Source organism: Heliangelus exortis, chromosome 1 (genome assembly GCF_036169615.1).
Source record: "Heliangelus exortis chromosome 1, bHelExo1.hap1, whole genome shotgun sequence".
Classification (NCBI taxonomy): Eukaryota; Metazoa; Chordata; class Aves; order Apodiformes; family Trochilidae; genus Heliangelus; species Heliangelus exortis.
This window is the reverse complement of record NC_092422.1, coordinates 76,154,805-76,181,319: the sequence shown is the minus strand read 5'-3', so window position 1 is coordinate 76,181,319 and position 26,515 is coordinate 76,154,805. Positions and strand designations below refer to the sequence as shown.

Below are 26,515 nucleotides of genomic sequence, written 5' to 3'. Positions count from 1 at the left end.
ACTTGCTGATGTCCTCAGCCTCTACTCTACTTCCAGCTCTCCTGGTTTTAGGATTACAGGACTGAGATATGAGTTGGTTTTTCAAACACTCAGCCTGAATTTATCTGTGCAATATTTACTATCTCAGATTTCTGCCATAAAACCAGTTCTGTTTCTGGACTTATGGTGGTGTTGCAAACTAACCATGACTAAGCAGTGCTGCAGCTGTACTTGTTAGCTTTTATGGAGCTAAGTTGGCTAGGAACAGTTAACTTATTTCTGTATCAAACGTATAATGTAATTCAGATATAAAACTGAGGTTTAAATTGAGAGCTCACTGTACAGATAAGTTTGTACCTTGGTTGATCTTGTTGCTAATAATAACTGGACAATGTTACCCATTTTTATATTTAGGATTTTTTATACTACTCACCTCTAGTCATTTAATTATGTACTCTACTACAGTTCCTATAAGTTTTGCAATTTTAATGTCTAATATATTTTTTAGTTAAAAGGAGGTGTATTTTTTTCATACTTAAGAGATATAAAGACCTAATAATTTAAAATCAATCAGCCTTTGTATTAGACTATAAGTTCACCAGGGAACTTGGTTTTCCCTTCTGACGTCCCATCTCTGATGGTAAAACCTTTATCCTAAATTTCTCTAAGGCCAGCTAAAATTTTTGATGTCGTATTTCAAAAGAAGTGTAGATTATAAATGTCATCATGCCAAATCTTAAAACGAGGAGTAATTTTCTGAATCTCACAGGAAGAGCTAAAGGAAAACATGGCTAGAATTAAAGGGGACTATAATTCTGCATACTTCAGAGGGTGACCTTTAGGAAAATTTTGCTCAGAGGAATACTGTGAGGCTTTTTGTACTGAAGTATTTTAACCACCAGTAAAGCAGTTTTGCCACTGTATTAAAATGAAGTATTAATGTATTAAATATATTAAAATTATTCATTTTTAAGCAATGTGGGTCCAACAAGGGAGCCACTGAGCAAATACACCCTGCTTTAAGTTTGAGTAAACCAGATTCATAACCACAACTGTAGACACAATTCTGTTCATCCCCAATGTATGATCAATGCACACAAACAATTTTCTGGACATTTAGACAACAAAAATTTGTGCTAATTTTGAACATTAAAATATCAAAACCTTGACAGTGTAATGGTAGCATTCCATAGAAAAGAGTGTTCCTTTGGAATCTCAGGCATCCTCCAAGCCAAAAATTCCTATTGTTGTTCAAGAAAAAAGCGAATACTTTTTAAGATAGGTAAAAGCCAACTTCTTTTTCCTTCATCACATAGAGAAACGTTTTGGATTTTTTGAGAAACATTCAGCCTGATGCAGAAAGTTAGCCCCAAAATTTCAACTTGAATTGCTATATTACAGTAAAACTGTGTCTATTTCCTTTACTCAAAAGTAACAGAGAACAGTATGTATGTCTCAGCCTGCCTATGCTGTCAAATGAGGGCTTTTCTTTTCTTGTAGATGGTGCTGTATGTAAGCATAATGGCAACTCACTCATTGGCAGAGCAAATGTCAGTGATGAGGGTGAATGTCTACATTTACCTGTTGGATAATGTGTTGCTGTCTACATGGTAAGGTTTTCTCTTAGCTGACCGTGAAGGTGAACTTCCACAGCGATCCAAGAGCCTTTGGGTTTGAAACGAAGGATGGTTCAGACATTGTTCTGTCAAATATCTGTCCGCTGGATCTAACTTCAGTAAATTCTTTGGAAAAGAAATCCCAAAGTTTATAGGTTAGTATCTGCATTTGCATCAGCAAAAAAAAACCAACAACAAATAAAGAACATTATTTGGATGGTTTCTTAAATGTCAAAGTGATTAGATATAAATGCCAGAACAACTCCATATTGCATTAAACTACATGATAGAAAACAAACTTTCAAAATAATGTGTTGTACTTAAGAGATGGAAGGCCTTAAATTTGCTTATTATAAAACATACCTACATGCAATATGTATACAATGAACACATATACATACATAGCTCTCTATGTGTGCTTAAGGTTTAAAATACAAAAATATCTAAAGATGTATACACCGTCCTTTATGTATACACCAATACAATTAAAAAATACATTATTTTAAGCATATTTTTCAGAATATACATTCTAACAATGTTGTTCAGAATGAAAAACATTAAACCTACTGGTAATAAAATGCTACAGTGAAACAGGTTTTACAAACAGAACAAGGATATGGAAACAGTCTTAACCAAACAAAAATACTCTTCTAAAGTTAATATTTTAAAAAATATACAAACAACAGTTTGGGCTTTGACTCTTAGGGCTCAAGTCCACCCATGCTTTAAAATAATTATCTAAGCTCTTTACAATGTAATTGGAATAACATTTGACTTATAATTCTGTTATACCTGCTGCAAATTCTGAAAAAAGGCACTTTCTGACAAGAGGAAAATATCTAATCACAAAAATAAAACCCCATTAGGTTAGATATTTTGTTAGGTTTGAAAAGTTCCTTGCAAGAACAGGGCAATACAAAACAACCTGGAATATCTGAACATGCACTGCTGTCAGCAAGGATAACAGTCTGAGTGGCTATTAAACAAAAAGAAGAGCTATTTTTAAAATTATGCAGTATCTTTCTTTCTCAAGTGACAAAGTGCATACAGAATTAACATTTTCTTTGCCCCTTTTTTCTGGTGTTCATGACTACAGTGGCCTAAATGTCCCAAACGTGAGAAGGCCACACGTGATTTCCACATTCCTCCTTGGAAGGGAGGATGTTCAGAGGCTGGCACACTAACTTGCAGAGGCTTCACCACAAGCAAGGAGAACCAAAAGTCCATGGGGAATTCACAAGGCTGTGAACCTGCCTCGAATCACAGAGAAGTGATGGGACAGGGCTCATGGTTGAGGAATGGTCACTGATGGGGACAGCATGTTTCAGACAGTGAAGGAAAAGGAGGAAAGGGGAGGAAGAAGAGCAGCACTCCAAATAACTGAGTCCCTGGATGGTATCAAAGGCCAGCATGAAACAGAAAATATATCCCTGGACAGTTTCAAGGCCATTAAAAGGGAAAGCTACATTTTTTATGTTATTTTGGGGTTTTGTTGCTACCAAGCATGCAATGAAGAGCATGGACAAGATGAGGATGACAGCTCTACATAACAGGCATAAATCTCCTGATCACAGATCCTCATGGACAAATTCAACTATCGAGACATCCAGCTTGTGTCGATGATCCAGGATACTTCCAGACTATGCTGGTGACAATTTCCTAGTGCAGCTGCTGAAGAGCAAATCAGCCAAGGGTAGGACTTCTCTCTCCTTGACCTGCTGCTCTCCAACAGTAAAGTACTAGTCACAAATCTGACCAGAAACAAACCTGATCTGTAGCAACCATGAGGTTACAGTTAGGATTCAAAGGAAGTGTGGGAAGATAAGCATATGGAATAGAACATAGAACTTCAGAAGAGCGATCTTCAGCTTCTATAGGGAATTACCAGGCAGAATCACCTGAAAAACTGCTATCGAAGGAAAGGCATTCAGGAGAGCCACTTGATTTTTAAGGAAAATTTCTGGAGAGTTCAGAAATAAAGCCTCCTATTGTACAGAAGATGACTAAATTTTGCATAAGGTCAGGTTGGCTAAACAGGGAGTTTCTTAATGAACAAAAATGCAATACAAGAGTGTATAAGGAGTCAAGCACAGAACACAAAGGAGGACTTTAAAAATACTGTGTTAGTACAAAGGATAGGCCTCTTCAGATGGTCAAACTCTAAAGCAAGTGAAGAACATCAATGGCAAAAAGAAGGGGTCCTGAAAGTATTCCAGTAGCAAATGGAAGCTCAGAGAAAACATGGACCTGCTGCTGAATGGGTAAGTCAACTGAATGACAGATGGTATGAAAAAGGCTGAAATACTCAACTTCTTCTTTGCCCAAGTCAGCACATGCAAAACCAGCCCCCTTACTCTCAAAGGCATGCTTACAAAACATCAGGATTTCTGAAGGAGAGGGAGGAGTGGCACAACAAAACAGAGCCAAACAGGTGCCTCTTCATTAAACTAGCCCAGAAGTGCTCTCTATATTAAGATCTATCAAGAACTCACTACTTTAGATGGCTTAAATTGACATGTGGGTTATTCAGTAATCCTGTAATCAGACCTGAGGTCCCTGGGAATGCAGATAATGAGGAACACACCAAGTGTGGACATGTGCCAGTGTCCAGTATCTTGGAGAAGAGGCAAGCATACAGCAAAGTATGTGCAGCATTTTTAGCACGTAACTTAACCACAAGTCTCTTCTGCTCTCTTCTTGTTTATTCTTTAACAATGTTCCAACTCCTGAATTAAGTATTGTAGTCCAAACAAAATGCCCCCTCTACAGAATCCCTGACCTTTCTCACCGTCTAGGGAGAAATACACAAAGAAAAGTTGAAAATAATTATTTGAAGTGAAATGGAATTATTTGGAAAGCTGTGTTTCCCTAAAATTCAATTGCTTCAGTTCACAACTTCGTAACTTTTAAATCACACCAAAACCTCAAAGACATTGGGATATAACATAAAATTAGGATAAAATCAAAACAAACTCTGCCCCAGCACATGTAATAATGGTCTAAAAATAATCTTGAAGTCACTGTTTGGCAATATATGCTACTACACCTTGAGCTGCAGCTGACTATAATGCCAGAAGGAAGGTTTGTGTGAATCAGAAAATTCAGAGGACAATGTATAATAGCAAAACAAGCAATCATGAGGTAACTAACTTTGCAGACTCCAGGAACTAAGATAAAAGCTATCCTGACTTTCTTCATAAGGCAGGGGGGTTAAATGAAAGTGATTTGAACTGGTTGTGTTATAGAGGAAAAGAAAAAAAGCAAATTTGATGGATTTCTGCTGCTACACCAATACTGCTAAAAGCAAGCAAACATCCCAATATACCCCCAAACCAGATGACCTCTGGTTTCCAAAACAACTGGTACAGATGGGCTTGGGCCCACACAACTCTTTTACAGTTAATCAGCCAAATCTACAATTCGTGTTTGTCCCAGGTCACCTTTAATTCTTAGGTGGTATGCCTGTGAGTCTAAACCTAATTTTTGACACTTTTTTTTCAGCTTTCTGTAGATGAAATAATGGGGACTGTTGTACTGCAGCTTACCATAGTGATATTTTTACAGTACAGTAATAAGGACAACAGTACGTGTTGCATACCAAGGAACGTGGCACAAATGCTTTACAGTGTTTAGACATTTTAATGACAGCCAGCTGCTCCTGATACCTCCTGTAAGAAGTTATTCCAGGAGCACATTCTATTTTGCCCATGGCTAATTATCTGACTTGTTCCAAAATAGGACTGTAGTGTAATTTAACATTCACACTGCCTACAGGTACATGATGCAAGCAGATTAAGGGTTCAGGTAAAAAAGTATATTATTATGTATGTACTTTGTCTTTGACAACTGTCCACATCCTCATTCTTATCCAACAACAAATGAACAGCAACTACTCAGGTTAGCCTAATACTCTGTGGATTTATCCAAATTTCTCATCTTTTAAGAGCTTATAACTCCAGCATTTCTAAGGTAACCCCTGCATCTGAATCTATGTCAGTGCAAATGCATACTGCTGGAAATGATAGTGATTCTTTTATCTGAACAATGTATTGTTTATAAAGTCAGCTAAATCTGAACACTCTCCAGGCATTTGAAAGGGATATTTTCCTGATTCCTATGAAATATCAAACCTTGCTAAAAACAATGGAGATTATAAAAATATCTCTAAAGTAAGTTCACAAGTCCTTTGAAGATGTACTAGGTTAGGAAACAAACATTAAAAAGTCACATCTTTACTTACATATTAGAGACAAAAAATAAAATAGATTTTCCTACCTTCATAAGATCAAGCAATACACCACTTAAAATTCCCAGGTATCTTCTCTCTAAAGACTGTGGATGATTGACTGCTGGAAACTGTAAAAATAATCTAGCATAAGTACATTGAGAATGTAAACAAGGCATACATGAACACAATGGTTCAAAAAATAGAAACTACACAGTGAATAAAGGTATGTAATTAATATGAATCATATACACTGGAAAATTTAGTGGTTTATGAAACATTACAAAACATAATGAAACAAGTAACTCATGTGTGATAATTAGTTAAGCAAAGAAAGTATTCTTGATTAGAAGGGCAGTCAAGGAAGCTCTCTCAAATGAGTAATAATCCACTTTAATTTATAAATGTGTTTGTGGCATTATGATTGACAAGAGGTGGGATGTTCAAAATAGATTCAGAAATAATGTAAGTAAATACATATTGAAAAAAAAAAAAAAGGATTTAAAGCGCTTTGAGAGAATTTGAGAGTGCAAATACTGTACTTACAAAATACCAAAGACTTCCAGACAATTCCAAAATATTTTTAGTGAAAAACATCAAACCCCTAAAGGTTTAAGGTTCAAAATTATTCCTGTTGCCATGCTGTAGTAAGAACTAGCAACACCATGAGAAACAGTGCACACTGCTGCATGGCATTTTTTGTCAACTAGAGTCTGAATAAAACTAGCCCTTTCTATAAAGAAGAGCAGGACAGGCAGGGATGATTTGAAGAAAGAAAAATAAAGCACAGAATCACTTGCTTTTAAAAAAGGAAAGAGTCAAATAATATAAAGAATCTTTTATTTTTATCAAATTAAAGTTTCTCAATATTTCATTGCTATAATGTATGCTCGAGTATAATAAGTCTAAAAGAAATGACCAGAGATCCATTTCCAGACTGCAGCATGTATTGAACTGACAGCAAACAAATGGATAAACTGATTTCCATGCACCAAGTTCAAATTTAAAAGCTACACATTCAAAAGCCAGTGTATTCAGAATTCAAAATTAGGGTTGGGTTTCCAAGAAAGATATAAAATAACCTCATGGGTCCAATTTATACTGATTTGAGAGAAAGGTATCCATTTGAATACCACAGAAGCCTCTGGAAAAAAAGAAACAAACCAACAACCAGTCAGCCTACTGGCATTAATCACTTTATCCAAAACTACATAACTGAGATCCAGGCACTTGGCTATCAGTTTTGTAAGCTGTGAAATTTGCTATGCAAATGTTCAATTGCCTGTCTTGATCCAATCCACATCCTATGTATTTTCTAAAAAGTTCTCTTAACTAAGACTTCAAAACAAGAATACTGACAATAGGAAGCATGCAGTTTTCTCATCTACTAGTACATAAAAGCCATCACTTTATGTCCAAAGTAATATAAAATATACCCACATAAAAACTGAGTTATAGTTTAAAATCACTGAAAATACAGAAAAACAACAAAATTCAAGTCAGTGATTAAGACAGAAAACAGCAACTAAAAAACATGAAGATACACAAACGTTTTATGTGGAAGTTTGCTGTAGCATCAAAAATGAGAATGGTATGTTTGCTATAAAATGTCAATGAGCAGGAAGCCTTAAACACTTTTATTCCATTACTTGCACTTGAGCATTTTTCAGCTCCCACATACATCTAGGGATTAGTAGTTAGGTATATATATTTACATGTTCGCCTTCCTCAGATTAAATACTAGCTTCAAATCTACACTGTAAAGAGCAACCAAGTACAAACACCTATTTCCAAAAATACATTTTATTTGGAAGGAAAATGCATTGCATGTGCAGTGTATGTGCATAAGTGTTAGACCACTATGAAATGCTGCCCATTGTTTATACTGGCACTACTTTTCATGTATTCCTTTATGAGCTATGAAGAAAAAAGAAAGAACACCAGTTTGTATGTGCTCCTAACGAGTCTTGTATTTTTCTTTTTACTTTTCTTTCTTTTGAAGTGGTTTACTAACATTTGAAATTTTTTTTAAAGTTCAAGACTGTTATGTTGATCTTAGTAATTTAGGTGAAGCAAGGTTTCCATGCTTCCTCCACATTCTACATGAACCAAATGGCAAAATATTCTTGTTTTCATATATAGTGACCATCAGAAAGAAGATTTTACATCTGGAATGATCACAGAAACATGGAGATATACTGGAGCCATGCAAAGCAGTAATACAAGATGGCTACTCTCTGGGATTGTTCAGATTCTCCAGCTTATTTCTAATTTATTTGTAGAACAGTATTTACAGCCTTAAATTACCATTCAGATTTCCCATAAAAGTAGAAGCCTACTGATATTTTTTGATCCCATATTATTTCCTTGGGCCTTCAAAATACTATGGACTTTTTTTACTCAAAAGGACTGAAAACAGATCACTATCTACACCCTACAACTCAGTCATGAGGCATCTATATATCTATATAAGCTATCTACATGAGTGGGGAAAAAAGGGTAGGAAGAAAAGACAAAGTATGCATATGTGGATCTGTATACATGTGCATGAGAAGATGGAGTTCATATTCGAATTTTTAAAATCCTCTGCTACAATACTGTAACTCATTTATAGTAATATAGAGATTCACAAAGTCTAAACATATGGATAAGCAATTCCACATCATGCGCTGATCTATCTTGTGAACACCCAGTACCAGATCAAGCTGCAAATAATAATTTGCATGATGGTAGCATACCTTCTGTCTGCTGTGCAGCAGAACATTTTCCACTATAAAAGCACTATGCTATGTTCAGAAAAAAATATACTTTTTAAGGTTGGCTTATAGCACGGAACAAATTTTTTCCCATGAATTAAAAATAAGTATCACAATTCAACCAACATGTTTGGTAGAGCTGTTCATGTTTAAACTATTACTCAGACTTCAGTTTTCAGAAACTGCTCTCTATAACCAAGCATGTCACTGTTGTCATTATTAATATCCTGACTTTACAGATGGGGCTCAGAAGGCAGCAACATGTCTGAGGCCAAGTAATAAACCATTGATCCAGGACAAGAACAGAGACTTAACTGCTAACCCTGTGCTAATCACATTTGGTCTGTGCTGTCTTCTTGATTACTGTATTTTAAAGTTACAAAACAAAGATAGTTCATTCTCATCCTATAGAGTATTTATCCAAATAAGATTACACTGCACAACTAGAAGTGCTGTAAAATAGTATTGAAGAGGTAGTAATTTATTTTGCTTACAACTTCTAAAGCATTGCTTTCATGATAAAGGGTAAATTTTTTAAAAATAGAAAATCTCATCCAGGCCACTATTCTAAACAACATCAAAAACACATAGTACCCTGCAAGAAATGCTTATCTAATTAAACTCTCTAGTCTACCAACTTTAACAATACCTCTTGGGAACTGTCTCTCCTTGTAAGTAAAACAATTATATTAACACCTTAAGCCAACTATTTATTTTCTTACTATCATCAGCTAAACCCAAGTTATGTCAGCCTTTAACATGTTTTAAGACAACAGGTCCTACCCAGATCCTGAGTCTTTAGCACAGCTCAGGTCTCCTAAAGCCTTCATATGTCTCTCCATAGGATTCCACACCAATGATTTCAGACTATTTCTCTAGATCATAAATTCACCTTTCTAAGCAACATTTACTAACAAGAAATGACAACCAGAACTGAATTAAAAGGAAATACGAGTGCAATCACAGGCAGGAAAACTAAATATTTGTTAAAAATAACAGAGCTATTACATAAGTATTCCTTCTGGGATGTTACTAAATTGCATGTCCCAACTTGAGCAGCTTCTCCACATCAGGAGTCTCTATCATTGCATGGTATTAGCAACCCCCTGAAACAATCTTGTCAGTAGGAAGAACTTTTTACTTGTGTGGCTTACATCAGCTCCCAAGGAAAAGAAGTAAAAAGGTAAAAAGCTCATCTGCCATGACAGCAGCATCTTTGGCTTAGATTTTTCAAACGTGGTAGCCTGAAGACAGCAGACATGAACTGACAGAGCTGTGCCACTAAACTACACAGTGGAAAGCTTGCTGGGTAATGCTAGGCTGAGTATAAACATGAACTTACATGCCAAAAAAGTCAAAGAAACGAAAGAAAATCTTTAATCAACTTTTAACAGTAAACCAAAAATATTTATAAAACTCAATACCAGTGTAATCAGAATTTCACTTTGAATTCCGAATGCCTTATGTCCTATACTCACATAGAAACACATACAATAGATAATGCACAATGTCAATGAAAAGAACCTTTGTGACAACAATGACAATACTGTAAATACTGTGTGAGTAAATAAAAAAAAAAAATAGAACAAAGGTTTCTCTTACCCGCAAGCCATGGAAGCGTGGGTTGCTGTAGAAGAGCTTCATCTGCTCGGCTGGCAGTGGGCCTAGCACCTTCTGAATGGTAAAGAGCTGGTCAATCTCACTCTCCCCAGGAAACAAGGGCTGCCCATCACTCAGCTCTCCCAGGATGCAGCCCACAGACCACATATCCACAGCCTTTCCATAGGGGGCTCTGTAAAGTAAACACACAGTGTTTTTTCAAGCACTGACACTGTCTTCTTACTGAGCCGTTTCTGTTCACTGGCCATATTTCCCATGGCCTGCTTCCTTACAACACTGAAAAATAAACTTTGGTATTAAAGAAACTACCTCAAATACCCAGCCCTCTCTTGCTGCCCTGGCTTGCCTGAGGTGTCGCTGACAATTCCTCTACTGCCTTTTCGAGCAAGTACATTCAGGCATCTGTTTACCTTTGTGAAAAATCTTACATACAAGAACAAATTTTTAAACTGCAAAGCAGTTACAAGTACAAGTCAAGCTGGCATCAATTTCCCTTGTCTCCAGGGGTTAAGGACTGAGCTCTATTTCTACTTTAGATTTCTTTTTCCATTGTGCTTAACAGGGGAGAGGTCTACTGGGTTTGGCTACTGGGAGAACAGACAATATGAGAAATCTGTGACATCATTCATACAATGAAATTTTAATTAGAGAGAAAACAGAATGTCACTGAAAACTATTCCTTAAAAGACACAGGTGAGGAAGCAACAAAAGCATCATAAAATAAGTAATTACTGTTTTGGAGCAAAGCCACAGGTGAATTTTTGGGAAGAAGTTTTGACAGGTGGTCTCTGTGTTCAAGCAATGTTGGTTGAGTGGTGGGGAGGATGGCATTTGGTATTTTAAACTGCTACTGACAAAAGAAGATAGATCAGCAGTGAAGAAGTGTAGGGAATTAATCAGAAACAAAACCAACCCGTGTTACACTGGCAAGGGCTATAACAGCTTTTCTTGAGAAAACATACAGGGATAGTTAATAGAAGAAGCAGCAAAATGGATACTTTAGTGAGGAGAGACTATGGGCTTGAGGATGGCTTATAAGACATGTAAGAAAAAAAAAATCAGAATGTCAAAAATGGAAGTTTGTATGAAAAGAGACTACTGCAACACCACAGAATCCTTTTGTACAGTTTCTAATTTTCACTCTAAGATTTTGTTCCTTGGCAAGCTTGTATAGCTGCCTACCTGAAGTGTGAAATACATACTTCTGGCTTTTCGTTGTTCTAACTATAGATCAAAGCAACTCTTTTTCTATATGCCCAAGTTCTTGCTTGTTGAATTCGTAAAAAATTTTTGTAAACATCCAACTTATTCCAATAAACCCTTTTGGATGTTTAGGTTTTGAGCCAATAGCCAGAGAATTCTCATGTCACAGAAAAAGAAAGTATATAAAAAGAACAAAGACTTGAACAGAGACTCGCCTGAAAACATACTTCACTGAGTCTCTTCTTTTTGAAACTTATAATCCAACAACTCAACCTCTGTTTTAAGGTAATTTAACTGACAGCTGGTTTGCCTATTTCTGGAACAGGACATTACCAGGAGTTTCAAGTAACAGATCTTTTCCTAAATCTGTTCCCTTCACTCCTTTCTTATGCTGATGATAAAAGATGCTTAGAGACAGAACACCTTCAGATTGAAAAAAAACAATTAATCTGACTTTTCCCCATCCTCATGATGAGTTACTTCACTTTACGATGAGGGCTCTCGGCCAGAGGGCCCTGTAGCCCTTCTGATAATATAGTCAGGTGAAGGTAAGAAAGCATTTCTAGCTTGAAAGCATTCCATGAAATTACAGGCCCACTGAGATGCCTAGTGCAGGAGTCTGTGATGGCTAGGAAAGCTAGGACACCAAAATTGCATAAATTGTTTGCCTTTTAGAATCTGCCAAGAGATATTAAAGTCCTTTCACAAACATTACAAAATCAAACTTGGAACAGACTGCTGACAGGGAACCACCCAGAGGCAAAACAGAGCATCCCAAAACTCCTTAAGTACTGCTACTACAATGGCTCTGTGAGTTCCATAATTCCCCTGATAATTTTGCACACCAGCTACTTGTAAATTTGCTGTGAGTCAATGTTTGCCTTTTCTGTGACGCTTCTAGTCCGACCCACCCACTAAGTAAGGTCTGAGTGCCATGGAAGGCCTATTTTTTCCTCCATACCACAGAAGACAACACAGCTGAGGACAAATTCCAAAGCCAGGGATCTGCTCTTAAGGTATTCTGTGTCTGTACTGGAAAATGGAGGCTTTATAGGCAAAACAATTTGTGAGAGTGCAATTTAAAAAGCTACCTTTTTATTATGACACAAAACCAAGCACATCTTTATTTATAGCCCCTTTAATAGGCTGCTTTCTCCAATGAAATGTGAAATTGGGAAAAGGTTGCTGAAGGATGGGGAACTGAAGAAGGTTAAAATTGAGGAATGAGCTAAACCTCATTTGAACCAGGGACCATTAGCCTGCCTTGTGCACAAGAATAAAGGAAGCTGAATCACAGTTTAAGAAGTTTCCACTGTTTACTCTGCAGTCAAACAGAAACAAACCAGAAAACACCCATTTCTTACAGCAGTGGTAAATTACAACTTTTTTTTTTTTTTTAAATTACATGCTCAAGACACCTATTCTGCTGTCAGGATCAGCCTTGCTAGATCACAACAGGCAAACAATGCAAGCATGATATGGCTGGATAAATGAAATATCTCCTTTAGGAGAGACCACAAATCAGAAGTACTATAGTCTATTCCTGCAGAAATTAGATTCTTCAAAACATGGTTTCATCTACTAAATTGGAATGTCTTGAAGTCTACTGGCTTTCAGCAATATTTTCAAGGATACAGAGTACCCCATAAACAGATACCAGAGGCTCTCCAAAGTGAGTAAATTTTGGATGTTCTGTGAACAATCATGTAGTACTTCCTTCCATCTCCTGACATTTAAGCTTTGAACTTCATTGCAGAACAGAAACTTCTCTAGGACACATTTGAAAATTTGAGTAAGTAAAACTATGTTTGTCAAAATGTATGTATTTAATAACCCAGGGAAGACTTTAGAATACTAGACGCTAATGAAGATACAGTAAATGCAGGGGAAGGGGAAATGGGTAAGATGACTGTTTGGGAAATCAAACAGGATTGCCAAGAAACAGATATCACTTTTTGCCAGAAAAGCCTGGCATTAAAAACATATACCAGCAAAAATGAAGTCATGTACATCAAATATCAACTTTCCCTTCTCCACAAGCTAACACATTTAGTCCATTAGAGATATAACTCCTTCTGAATTTGCTTTGGTAACTAAACATTTTTGAAAACTGCAGGTCAGACTAATACTATGCCTGTCAAGCTTTTCATGTCTTTCCTCTTTAGTTGCCACTAAACCTATAGACAAATGTTTAACTAAGAAGGCCACAATTGATGCTTTCTTTCCAAGTCTTTTTTTATACTTACATACATACACACAGACACTGCTGGAAACTTAATAAATTAATTAATTTTGACAAAAAACTTCTGTTTTTGTCAAAATACAAAGAACTGAGCTTTGAGATTTTTAGTGGCTAATTTAAAATACTATTTTGCATGTAGCAATGCAACTGCCTACAAATTTGATTAAAAGTAGCACTGCTGTGGGAATACTGGGATGAATATTGACAGAATAATTACTACCTAATGCAATACCTATTCAAGAAATTTATAGTTCAGTGCTAATCAAAGTTTCCAACAAAAACTCATTTCTGAGCAATACAAAACAATTTGCCTGAAGAATTTTAGAAGTGACCAGTATCTTTTTGATTCATCTTGTGGCTACCATTTCCTGATTTCTATATTATGCGTATAGAAAAAAATATATGTTATACATACAGGAATTGTATGCTCTGAGAGTGTTCACAGAGTTGGAATAATGCACTGTGAAAATTGATAGTAATGGGAAGATCACATGTAGTAGAACTCCAGTTACTTTTGGCTCTTCTTTAGCTCCTTAGGGTCCTATGAATTTCTTCATATAATATCTGAAAATCTGTCTAACCTTGTGAGATAGTAAAGCACTCATTTTACAGATTAATAAAGGAGTTAAACTAAACTGTCCAGCTGAGGCTACTTATATAACTAATGCTTTCACTGGCAATGCAACACTACCTTCTCAGTGCTTCATTTAAATGATTCATTAAGCTTCCTTCAATAAATTCTTCTTGACTGGTAAAAAGCTAGCACCATCCTTCTGAGCCACTTCAGCAGGGCTGGTAAAGAGTAACTAGGATTAAAAACCAGATCATAGTTTTAACCCAAAGGATGAAGAGAACTAGGAGTATAGCATGATGAAGGCTGTGCTGCCATTGCTATGTGAAGTCCACCACAAAGCCAATGGAACATTTTAGGCTACATTGAAACCTCTTCTGAAGCGAATGGGGAGGGCAGGAATCTGAAATAAGTCTGTTATAATTCAGCTTCATATTTTAATCAGCTGCTCAGCTCAAGACAGGTTAACATGTCAATGATTTGTGCTGACTTACTGGAAATGAACAAAAATTAATGACATCCTGAAAGTCTCTTGAAATCTTCCCTTTAAATGAACGACATCTCTCCATGGGCAAATCTTACAAAAGGTGTTTGAAAAAAAATGTAAAGTATCAATCAAGATTTGTCATGGCAGTTTTACAAATAGTACTTACCCAAGCAAGAGTTCAGGTGAGCGGTACCATCTGGTAGCCACATATTCTGTATAGTTAGCATTGCTTCCTTCAGAGAGATTACGAGCAAAGCCTGTCAAACAAATGGTGTGAAAGATTATATCCTACTGAAAACACAACATGCATATCACTGCTGATTTTGGCAGTAAGAGGTCACACCTACATATTTCAAAACAAGTAATCTACAATCCCTAGTGAGGAATGATGTCTCCAGTTGCTTCTCCAATGAGATGCAAGCTTTTATGGATATGATAGTGAAAGTCAGCATGGCTGTTTTAATGACTACTTTACTTGTGTACTCTTCTCAAAAGTCTGAGGCTTTGCTATTCTTTTGGTGTTTTGCCACACATAATCAAAATGGATCAATAAAAGTTACCTGTCAGTATGCAACGCAAACTATTGAAAAGTGGTTACTACATTTCATCAAGATGCTCTTTGCTGAAGAGTCATAACATTGGAGATGTAACAGACACACAGGGAGTAAACTCTTCCAGTCATTGATACTACTACAACCTCACTGCATTCAAATATTTCAACTGGTCAGGAAAATACATATTATTCTCCTCCAAGGAAACTTCCTCCCTGACCTGGTAAGGAACAGGATCAGCTTCCCAAAACTAAAAAGGCAAATGTCTACCAAAAATTAGCAAAATTGCTTTGTATCTGCATTTGGTTCAATCTACATGTGTCAGCTTCCTATGTGCTTTAGCATCCCATTCAAAATGAGGCTCTTGGTGAATCAGGATCAGAAACCAAGTCCAAATTAACTTTCTCCCCCACATAATTTTCTTAAAACTAATATATAAAAAAGTATGTTTCTTTGCAACTGTACCAAAACTTGAATTCTGTCCTAAGGCATAACAATTAAGATCACCAACTGTGAGAAGAGTGTATATACTGGAAAAGCCAGGTGTAGAAATAATTCAGTTTTGTTTTCATTCTCCTCCATTCAGAAAACGTCAGCTGAGCACCACAGTAATGATGCTATTTGTTGGTACTGTTTTCAGAAAAGTACCAAGTGTCTTACTGTTTTCAAACAAATGGTGACTAATAATAAGAGGAGACAGGACAGACAGCAGCAAGGCTCTAGATGTGCAAGCTACTTACTAGAGCTCAAACTGAGAAAAATTTTTGGGACTGAAATGCAAAAACAATATTTTTAAAATGCTTTCTTACTGTGATATGGCTTTAAAGCTTGGTCCAAAATTCACTTTAGTGAAATCACTGCAGAGTCCTTCCATTATTGCATGAACGATGAAGAAAGAATAAAAATTCCACAGCATTGCAGAGATGCAAGGCATAAATTTTCAGAATCAGTAAGTGCTACTTAAGTGCAACAGTCATCCTTCTTTACATCTGAGTTCTTATATGGAAGCTACCAAAATAGCTTTTTCCCAGAACCACTATACGCTTGTAAGGTTGCAATTTAAAATTTTTTCTTGTTTTTTTTTTTTTTTCCAGTATTCTGAAAGTATATTTCATTTGATGGCTTAGTGTGAAGCAGCCCCGTGCTGCTCACCCCTGTGAAACATTAATTTACTCCAAGTTGAAGTAAAGGTTTGGATGCAGATTATTATTATTAGACTAGTGATTTCATGAAACAGTGAAAAATTTGTTAGTAACAGAGGTTACAGCTGTTACTTTTTGCAAGATACTTCTATCTTCAACAGTTAGTAAGTTAAAAAGCATATATGATGAGGACAAGATTATTTCAGAGCTATCCCAAAATAGAAATTGTTGCATGTTCTTATAAAGTTTAATGAATATTACTGATGCTGCTGGAGAATAGATAGAGATTAATTTATTACATGTAACATTGGATTTGCATAAATTTCTAAACATAGCTATATTTAGAGCTGGTTAGGCAGCCCTGTTGCTGTTTCAAATTACTTGATCCAGCTGATTAATCTTGTTAGTGAAAAATTCATTCATGTGTTCAAAGATGAGCGAGGAGATAACTGGTAGCTACACTGAAGAAAAGGAACAGCCAGTTCTAGGGCCCCAGCATAGGAACTGGGAGCTTTTGTGGAGAGTCCAGAGTAGAGCCACAAACATGAACAGAGGGCTGTAGCACCTTCTCCTGAGAAGACAGGCTGAGAGAGCTGGGATGGAGGAAAAGAAGGCTCCAGGAAGACCTTATGGCAGCCTGCCAGTACCTGATGAGGCCTACAGGAAAGCTGGGGAGGGAATTTTTACAAAGGTGTGTACTGATAGGACAAGGCACAATGGCTTTAAACAGGAAAAAGGTAGATTTAGATTAAATATCAGGAAGAAATTCTTTGCTGTGAGGGTGGTGAAACACTGGCACAGGTTGCCCAGGGAAGCTGTGGCTGCCCCCTTCCTGGCAGTGTTGAAGGCCAGGTTGGATGGGGCTCTGAGCAACCTGGTCTGGTGGGAGGTGTCCCTGCCCATGATGGGGGATGATGGGGTGAAACTTTAGGCTCCATTCTAACCCGAACCATTCCATGGACAGTGGGAAGTCCCAAACTGGAGAGGGATGGTAAGGAAGAAGTGTCACATGATACAAATAACCACATTTGCTAATGGGATGTACTAGGCTGGCATCTCACCCAGCTGCCATGTTACCAGACCAGACCATGGCACTGAGTGCCACATCCAGTCTCTTTTTAAGTATCTCCAGGGATGGAGAATCCACTACTTCCCGGGGCAGCCCATTCCAATGTCTGACCACCCTCTCAGTAAAGAAATTCTTTCTAATGTCCAACCTCTCCTCTGAGCCTCCTCCAGGCTGAATAGCCCCAGCTCCCTCAGCCTCTCCTCATAGGATCTGTGCTCGAGTCCTTTCACCAGCAAAAGGAAAAGCAAGTCAAGGATGCATCTGTCTCCCTTCAGACCAGTCTAGAGGACTTGGTTAACGTCAGCAGGTAATGCAGTCTGAAAACAGCATCAGCCTCTAACTTCACAGACCAGGTGCAGAGAAGATTTGATATGGCAAGAGAGAAAGCAAATATATCAACATAGGCTTCAATGTTACCTATATATTGTTGGGTGATGTAAGAAACCATTTTATTAATTCCCTACTGCTCTGACTCTGCCACCATGCTGAAAGATGATGGATACAATTAAAAACTGAAGATAGCATAATGACTTTTTAAGGGTATAATTATATTAATTTTTCCATGGTAGAATTAGCTTATTGTTCCTTCCATCAAACAGTGTTGGGGTATTGTGAAGAATTCTTTAAAATAAAAATATGAGAAGGTAACTAGGTGGAAGATTAGACCAAACTCTTAAGAGTGAGAAGGAATACATTAGAACATGAATACTCAATGCAATTTGGGTAAATAAGAGGTAAATAAGAGATTTCAAAAAAGGACTTTAAACAGCTCAGAGCAGGGTTGGAGAGATGTCAAGGAAAAAGGTGTGAAAAAAGAAAGAAGATTGACAGTTTCTTATAAAGAAGGCAAATTCAAGTTAGACAAAGCATTCTAACTTTCATGGCATGTAAATATGTACACAGGTGCCTAGGAATTCCAGGGAACCTCCATTACTGAGAATTTTAAGAATAAGCTAAGAAAACACCTGTCAAGAATGACACAGAAATGCTTAATCCTTTCTTTGAGTAGGTGGAAGAACTTGAGTATTTCTTGAGGTATTTTCCAGTCCCATGTTTCACGATTTCTATGCTTATGCATCATGCAGAGACTAAGAGATTGTTAAAACAACTAATTTTGAAGCCCTGGTGTTGAAACAGCAAACTCACTAGTCAGAAGGCCTAACTATTTTCAACAGTCAGATGCATCTGCTGTAATTGGCATTTTGTACTGTTCCTTTTTCCACTTCTATTGGCAGGAATGACACCCACACAACATGTGTCCAGGCAAGCACCACATTCAATCTCATTTTTATCCAGCACGATATGTACAGAACACATGGCATCAAGATTATGAAGAACTATCTTGTTAAAAATTTATGAACTTTTCTAATCAAACAGCTTTGTCTACTGGGCTATTCAGAAACACTCATTTATTTCAATATCTGCATAGGCGTGGATGCACAGACTTTTTCCTTGCATTTGTTATGGCATGTGGCACTGTATGTAATAAGTACCTGTGCTCCAAAATTAATTTAGGTAGGCAGACAGCGTATGCTAAAAGGCAAATGCTTATATTCTGATCTGCACATGCTCAGGAAACTCTTGTGCCCAGTATTGTTCTGACAGACACTTTACAGTAATAGCTTAAGCTAACAGCAATTATGTCAATTAGCATAAGGATAAAAAAATTAAAATTGATCCCAAATTGTAGGGGCTGCTTGGAATTTTAAATTCAATTGAATCTGAAACATCAAAATTGAATCAAACCTACATGAACAATAAGAACATAAATTCCTGTAACTTAGTCTGCCATCCTTGAAGTTGTGCTGAGCACTGCAAGTACATTGTGACTGCATGTCTTCTCCAGCAGCAGAAAGAGAACGTGGCTGGAGTGTATCACATGGGAAAGCCAACAGAGCAGATCATCACTGCTGACAGAATTCACATCCTCTCTACCAAGTGAGAAAACTGTGATCCAGAACATGATCGTACCACTTGTTTGGCTTTTTATTTTCCTGTAATACTGCTGCACAGAGGATGTTGACATGAGTACACACAGACAGGGCTTTGTTAGTTGATGGCATACACTAACGGGAAATGGGACTTCCAGGGAGAACATTCCTCAAAAAACCACAAGGGAGGGAGGGTGTGTGGGTGAGGGCCAGGACAGGCTCTTTGCCATGGCAGGGAAGAATGGGGGGGGAACAAGTGCTGTGCAAGACCTCAGTTGTGAAACCTAACTGCCCAAACCTAGTGAAAAGAGGTTGTGGGGTGGTAAAGTGTGGTGATGGAGCCAGGCCTTTGCCACAGCAGTCTTCACGCACCTGGAAGAGAGAGCCTGCACCCTGCCAGATCCAAGTGGTGCTTGCTCTGTGGGGGCAAGGCCCTGAACATAAACATGGGGTAAGGGAAAAATCCTGCCCCACCAGCTCCAGGTATAGGGAAGTTGCCAGGGAAAGGTGGGCCACAGCAATGGGGACAGGAGACCTGAGGATACCCAAAAGGCAAAGACACAGAGCAAAGCATACCAGGGTTCTGTCAGAGCTGCACAGCTCCTCACACTGAACAATAAATTGCCTTTAATTCAGAGAACTCATATGGACCAAATCTTCCTTGGCTTGTCCTAGGATGGCTATTGTTTCTGAAAGCTTAAGCAAAAACACCTATAGGATAAAAAGAAATAAGCAGCACTGCAAATGACAACTGTTTCTTTATTGTTTTTCTTCTTGTTGTTGTTCCTCAAAAACTCTTTCAGTCTATTTTTTAGTCCTTTTTATTCAAAATTTCAGCGGTTTGAAATGACAGCTTTCAAACTGCTCTCACTGAAGAGTGCCTTTGGGTAGCACAATTGAATTAGGTTTTTTTTACCAAACTAAACTGTAAGCTTTTTAGAGGGAAGAATATTTTATGCTGTGTTTACATAGCATTTAAGAAAAAAAGAAGATTGTTTGAACAGAGTACACTCCATCCCATAGTCTTCTGGGGGTTACTTACATGGGCAAAGTTGTTCTCGTGTGCTGATTCTTCAAAGCATTAAAGTTGACATTAAACACTTACTGATGTAGGTCAGGAAATACCAGAATTAACATCACATGTATGACTCTTAACTAACCTCCAGACATTCAGTCATTCAAACGTGGGCACATGATTCCTTGACTAACATAACAGTAAAAGATGGCCTATAACTACACAAATAACAGTACATGAAAGACAATTTTTTCTTTTTTTTTTTTTTTTTTTTCAAAAAAAAGCATAAAAAGTGAAAGTTTATTGTGTCTTTATTAAAGAAGAATTATCTTTTAATACGTGGGTCAGATCAACCTACAGTTTTGCTAGCCTCCTAATCAGCTTATCACCTGCATTATTCTCAGCTGGGTGTCAGTAACACTGTTAGTAAAAACCTTCTCAGGTACTGGAAGAGGTAAATGCAGCATTTCTATCGGCATCTTAATAAAGGTATGTCACAGGGTATGCAAATTAAGCCCAGAGATCTTTCAAATTAAAATACTATCCACAGACCTGAATTAATTACTTCTTACCACTGAAAGGGCTTCAAACAGTGCACCCTGTACAACCTCTTATTAGCATAATGCAAAACACCACAGCAAGAGATTTATTTTTTTAAATGGTGCAAAGCAGGTATCTATCTATTAAACTTACCAAAATCACACAACTTCAGAACGTCATTGTGGCTTATCAAGAGATTCTCTGGCTTGATATCTGAAGAGAGAGGAAAAAAAAGTGCTGCTAACTTATCTTTTTAATTTTGAACTTTATCAACAAATATTATTTCATTATACTGGAGTTAGAGATGTTCATGCAATCACAAATGAAGCATTACAAGAGCAACTGCTGAAATAGCTTCCAGCAATTCAGTTTGTGAACATGCAGAATTAATTTTCTGCCTTTTGAAGTCTTTAAAGTGTTTCCCAACAAAACAAAAGTTGCTTACAGATATTCCTGGGCAGCAAACCAATATGCAGAATATTGTGTACTGCAAAATAAAACTAAAACCTGACATTTCTATTACCCAGTTAACCAACAAAGTGTTAAGCATGGTGTGCTAAACATTTTCAGTTACGATGACCTTCTTGATCAACTTTTATAATTTCTTTTTAAAAAAAATGTTGCCTAGTTAAACCCATTTATTTATTCCTACACGGATATTGTGTCATCCATATATGGTACATATTCTAAACTATATTTTACAAAATATTTTCAGATTTTTGGTTATATTTGATCAGTCTCACCTATAAATAGCATAAAGATTAATTAGAAATGTTACCCTTGCAAGGCCACAAAACAAAATACAATTTTATTAGGTCAGGATAAAATTCATAAAACTAAATAAAGTCACACATTAGGATTTGTACTTTAAGTGCTTGAATCTTAGGAGAGGCAGCAAATATACAGAGCTGAAGTCATGGGAGCTGGGAGTAACTGCCATTAGTAGTAAAACACAGGGGACCAAGCCTGTAAGTTCTGGGTTATTTTTCTTCTAATATTTCATGACTAGATTCAAAAGTTAAAGCACTGTCATGAAATGTTTTTAAAAAATTCCTTTTCCTTCAGCAACATCTGTATTGCAGGTTCATTTCTGGGCATATAATTTTCATATCATACCATATAGACAATGGACTGCAAGCTTTACATATAGATTAATTTTTTAATTATTTGAAGTCTTGCAGCTGACTTAAGACCCAGCCAAATTCACAGATTTCTTATTTTCTTCTGATATAAAGCAATTGGTTAAATTTGTTAAATGCAAAGTACTTCGAGTTGTAACACATTTCCATTTAGAAAGCACATTCCTATAAGAGGCTTATTTCCACGTGGAGATCTACACACTTACCTCTATGAACAATATCATTCTTATGGCACCAATGAATTGCTTTAATTAGCTGGTAGATGTAGCTTTTCACTTTTTCTGGTGGAACTCCATTTGGCATCTCTTCTAGCAATTCAAGCATATTCTAAATGTGTAAAAGACATATTATGTAAAAGATTTATACTGTAGTAGCCAGAAGATAACATGTTTTCAGCATTCTGAAACAACATACTTGAACTGGCTAAGAAAAATCAGCTGTTTAGCATTTAAGGAGTTTTTTTAATCACAAGCACACTTTTATCTGTTTTCATTATAGAGGAAGCACTTGTGAAGACAATAATCCTTAAGGGTGAACCACAAACATACCACAAGTCCTTAAAAGACTGTCATCAAACCACTTATCCTAAAGTTTCTAAAAAGGCACTTAGATACAAAAAGTTTACTTAAACAAAAAGCTCCAGGTCAGTGTGGCTACATGAGAGCTTTAGTAGAGCACAGCATTTTGTAAATATCCAGCTGTGCTTTAATATACAGCTTTCTTCATGATTAAAGTAGTTCTGCTGCCTTGATGTAGCAGAGCCATGATTAATCACAAACCATGTCTCTATGTGTTAGTTAAAGCAACAGAAGCCTGTTGGTGCAAATCAAGTAACAGATATAAAAATGCCTCACAGGGATAACAGCAACAACCTAGGGAATATCCTATAGCGGCCAATCAGCTATGCTGATCTTAAACACATTTGCACTACAGTAACTATGGCCATATTAACTCTTTCATGGATATACCCAAGGGAAAAAAAACTTTCTACTAGTAAATTTCCTCTTTGAAAAGGACACTTAGATCCCTAATATGTTAGCAAATGTCTACAAATTTGCATAATTAGATGCACAATGGAGTTTGTACTCTGAATCCTGAATGAACAATGGACATCAGCAGTCCATGCAAAGACAGAAAAGTTTTATTTACTGCATACTGAAATAGAAAGAAGTATTTTGGCTATATTGCCTTACACAAGTCACTCAATGACAGATTTGAGCATTTGCAGATTTTCCATTTAAAGTAAATTTACCTTGTCTTTGACAAATATTTTCTCTAGCTGTATAATATAATGTTTGAGGTTTCTCTTAATGCACACAAATATAAGACAAAACAAAAAGAGACTTTGATAATATTTGAAAACATTTCTAAGTTTTCCAGCATGTGAATAAATACTGGAACTCAGGTATTTGTGTGTAAGTTTCCTTTCCAACACACTTCAAAGCTGAGAAAAGGAATTTTCTGTTACAGAATCATATTGATTTTATTTAGAATTTTGTCCATACAGAAGCCTATGGATCTGGATAAGTCAGTCAAGAAGTTAGTGTTACAAATATGAACAAAAATAGTAGCATCAACACAGCAAGACATATTCCTACATATATAAAGACATTAACTACGGGAATGATGCACAGAGGGCTTAGACTAAATGTGAGGTTAAGTAATCTCGATTCGAGTATTGCAGACCTAAGATTCCTTAAAGGACACACGGTGCTCATCACCAGTTAAAAATAAATGAGTCCACTATACCACATGTTATTTAATTCCTTTTACCCTTCCCTCATCCAGAAATACAGAAATCATCCTGGTCTTCAAAGAAATTTCTGTGGAAACTACACAACATATCTGAAACTAAGAAATGTTTGTGGACTGCACAGTGTAACTGAAAATAAAGTTGGCAAATAATACAGAAATGGTGTTAGGAACAGACTATACATTATGCCTACCATCATCATTATGTTATCTTATTCTCATGCAAATCATATTAGATACTGCAGCCTTGTGTTTTTATCAGTGTTTACAACTTCTGAAGTATACTCCTTATCAGATCAATTGTCTTTTCCTTCTGCTGCTCACCTAGCCCACTAACACAGAAAGCTTTAGCCATGTCAACTATAATAGAAAATTAAATGTATGTTCTAAGTTGGTGTGTGATCAAAGACATTCCACGTTTCTGGAGCAATTACAAGAAGTATGTGTGGAACAATGCAAGCTTTGGATGTTAGATCTACGTAAGATCAACCACATTAGAAGTATTGCACAGCTGATGAAAAACAGAACTGACTTCTGCCAAACTGTGGACTAATAGAGGTCACCTCATATTATGCAATAAAGTTATATGACATAGTGAACTGTAAACTGAGGTAAAGGAGACAAGTATTTAGGGTGAGCAATATTTACATGAGAGAACTGACAAAATAGGACTAGTGCTCAGCTTGAGAGCAACACCCAGGGAACAATATCTCATGAAAGCCATAAATATACATTTATTTAAGCTTGTTTGTTGTTGTTTTTTTTTTTTTTTTTAATGTGTGTATCTGAGTAACATGTAACTATTTCCATGAAGAAATGCTAAATGGTTAGGGTTCTAGGCTGTTTCTCCTTGGAAACAGATCAGTATGCTTGGCAGTAGGTAGGCCAATCTAAGGAAATTTGGAGTTGTTTCGAATTAGGTCAGGACTGTAAATAATGACAGTGATCTTTGCCAAATCTCTCTAAGCAACTAGTGATAGTGGCTTTGTTACAGAAACATTAAAAAAACATCCTATTTTTAACAGGATGGAGAAAGTTGAAGCAGATTCCAAGGTCAAAAATCTATGATCTTGTTTTGAAAGACGCCAAGATTCATTACACAACATAACTCAGGACAGTTAATCAGCTTTCAATTAAACTGGACTACAGGGTGTGGATGGAAGTTGTTCTTCAAATGATAGGTTTTCCAGTCTATGTAATTTGAACATGTTTGTGGTTGTATATGGAAGACTTTTTTTGTAATACCAACAAATTAAAAACAATAGTAAAGTTATCAGTGTTGCTTTCTCACAGTAGAGATTTAATTCAGATTGTAATAAAGCTTCTGCTGTTCACCCTTATGGATTAAAATAGTTTTAGTTTTAAAAGTAATTTTAAAGACTTTTCCAGTAAGCTGATGACTTAACTGTGGCAAGCAAAGTGTAAACTCAACTCACTTTTTCCACATATTCAAAAACTAAGTATAATTTTCCTCGTCTTCTGAAGGCTTCCTTCAGCTCCACTATGTTCTCCTGCTTCAAAGTGCGAAGCATTTTAAGCTCTCGTAAAGTGGTTTCTTTGACTTCTTCATTTTCTAGAGTGAAAAACAGAGTAAAAATTGTTAAAAAGAAAACAAAGCTTCCAAGTAAGACGTATATAAATCTTTATTTTGAACTCCTGATTAAGTTAACTGTTTCCAGATATTAGAGAGAAAAATGATTATTTTCCAGCTTGGACTCTCTCCACCGTCTGGATGCTTCTGCACTGTAAGAGGTAACTGGTGACTATGCTATTATTATGCAACCCTCACAGACTTCCCATCACTACCATTTAGATTTTCCATGGCACAAAGAGTCATAAAAGTGCAGAAGTTTTCTACTTTTTCATTATGAAGAGCCCTAATATGCTTCAAAAAGTACGCATGTATATGTGCAGATCCTCTACCCCACCAATTTGTCACACTCATGAAGCACTCGCAAAGTTAGTACCATCTTCAGCAAAGACACTGGAATGCTGTTTATGTTTGAGCAATATGAAAAAACTATTTTTTTTCTAAAATAATTTTACTGTCCACAATCTAAGACAAATTTTAAGTGAAAACTCATCACAGATCTGTAAGTCTTGTGAGTTTTCCCAGGGAGTTTTCAATGGAAATTCAACAAAGCAGATGAGCGTAGCAGCCACAGGGGGCAGTAGAGCAGGCACTGATTCAACAAAGACTTGGATCTGATTCCGAGGAGTCAAGAAATTTAACTGCTATTTTGACAATTTAGTTATCTGAAAGTTGTTCAAGAAAGGGGGAGTGTTTGACTAAAGCTTCTTACACTGCTTATCATCAAGAGGCCCTGAACTGACTGTGTTCGAAAGGATACTACCAATGAAACTTCAAGCAAACCAAGTTACATTAGGTTTTATTTTTCATTTAGTAAAATGAAATCCATTAACTCAGTGAATTTTCCTAGGCACATGTAGAATCAGGGTTCTTAATCTCCTAGAACTGATATCCACAAATGGGACATGACTGCATAAATTCAAAGCTAAATCACATTTGTGGGTCACGTACCACAAAGACAGTAAGAGACAGAGGAAGAAGAAAAAAGGAAGATAAATTGTTTTTCCAAGCAAACAAAAGGCAAAAACAGGTTTGCATGGGAGACAGAGTAACATAGGTCATGCAAAGACATATAATCATCATCAG

At 36.6% G+C, this 26,515-nt stretch overlaps 1 protein-coding gene across 10 annotated transcripts in view; it reads right to left on the bottom strand.

Annotated features, from left to right (window-relative positions):
* The window catches only part of CDKL5 (cyclin dependent kinase like 5), a 124,541-nt gene that overhangs the window by 21,829 nt on the left and 76,197 nt on the right, over positions 1-26,515 (bottom strand). For all 10 annotated transcript variants that reach the window (XM_071749125.1, XM_071749116.1, XM_071749093.1 and 7 more), the window contains 7 exons: positions 25,275-25,411; positions 22,293-22,413; positions 21,101-21,160; positions 14,866-14,956; positions 10,179-10,368; positions 5,871-5,951; positions 1,561-1,721 (listed from right to left, as the gene is read on the bottom strand). In XM_071749125.1, the coding sequence (XP_071605226.1) occupies positions 1,561-1,721; positions 5,871-5,951; positions 10,179-10,368; positions 14,866-14,956; positions 21,101-21,160; positions 22,293-22,413; positions 25,275-25,411 (841 nt within the window). The remainder of the gene's footprint in view (positions 1-1,560; positions 1,722-5,870; positions 5,952-10,178; positions 10,369-14,865; positions 14,957-21,100; positions 21,161-22,292; positions 22,414-25,274; positions 25,412-26,515) is intronic.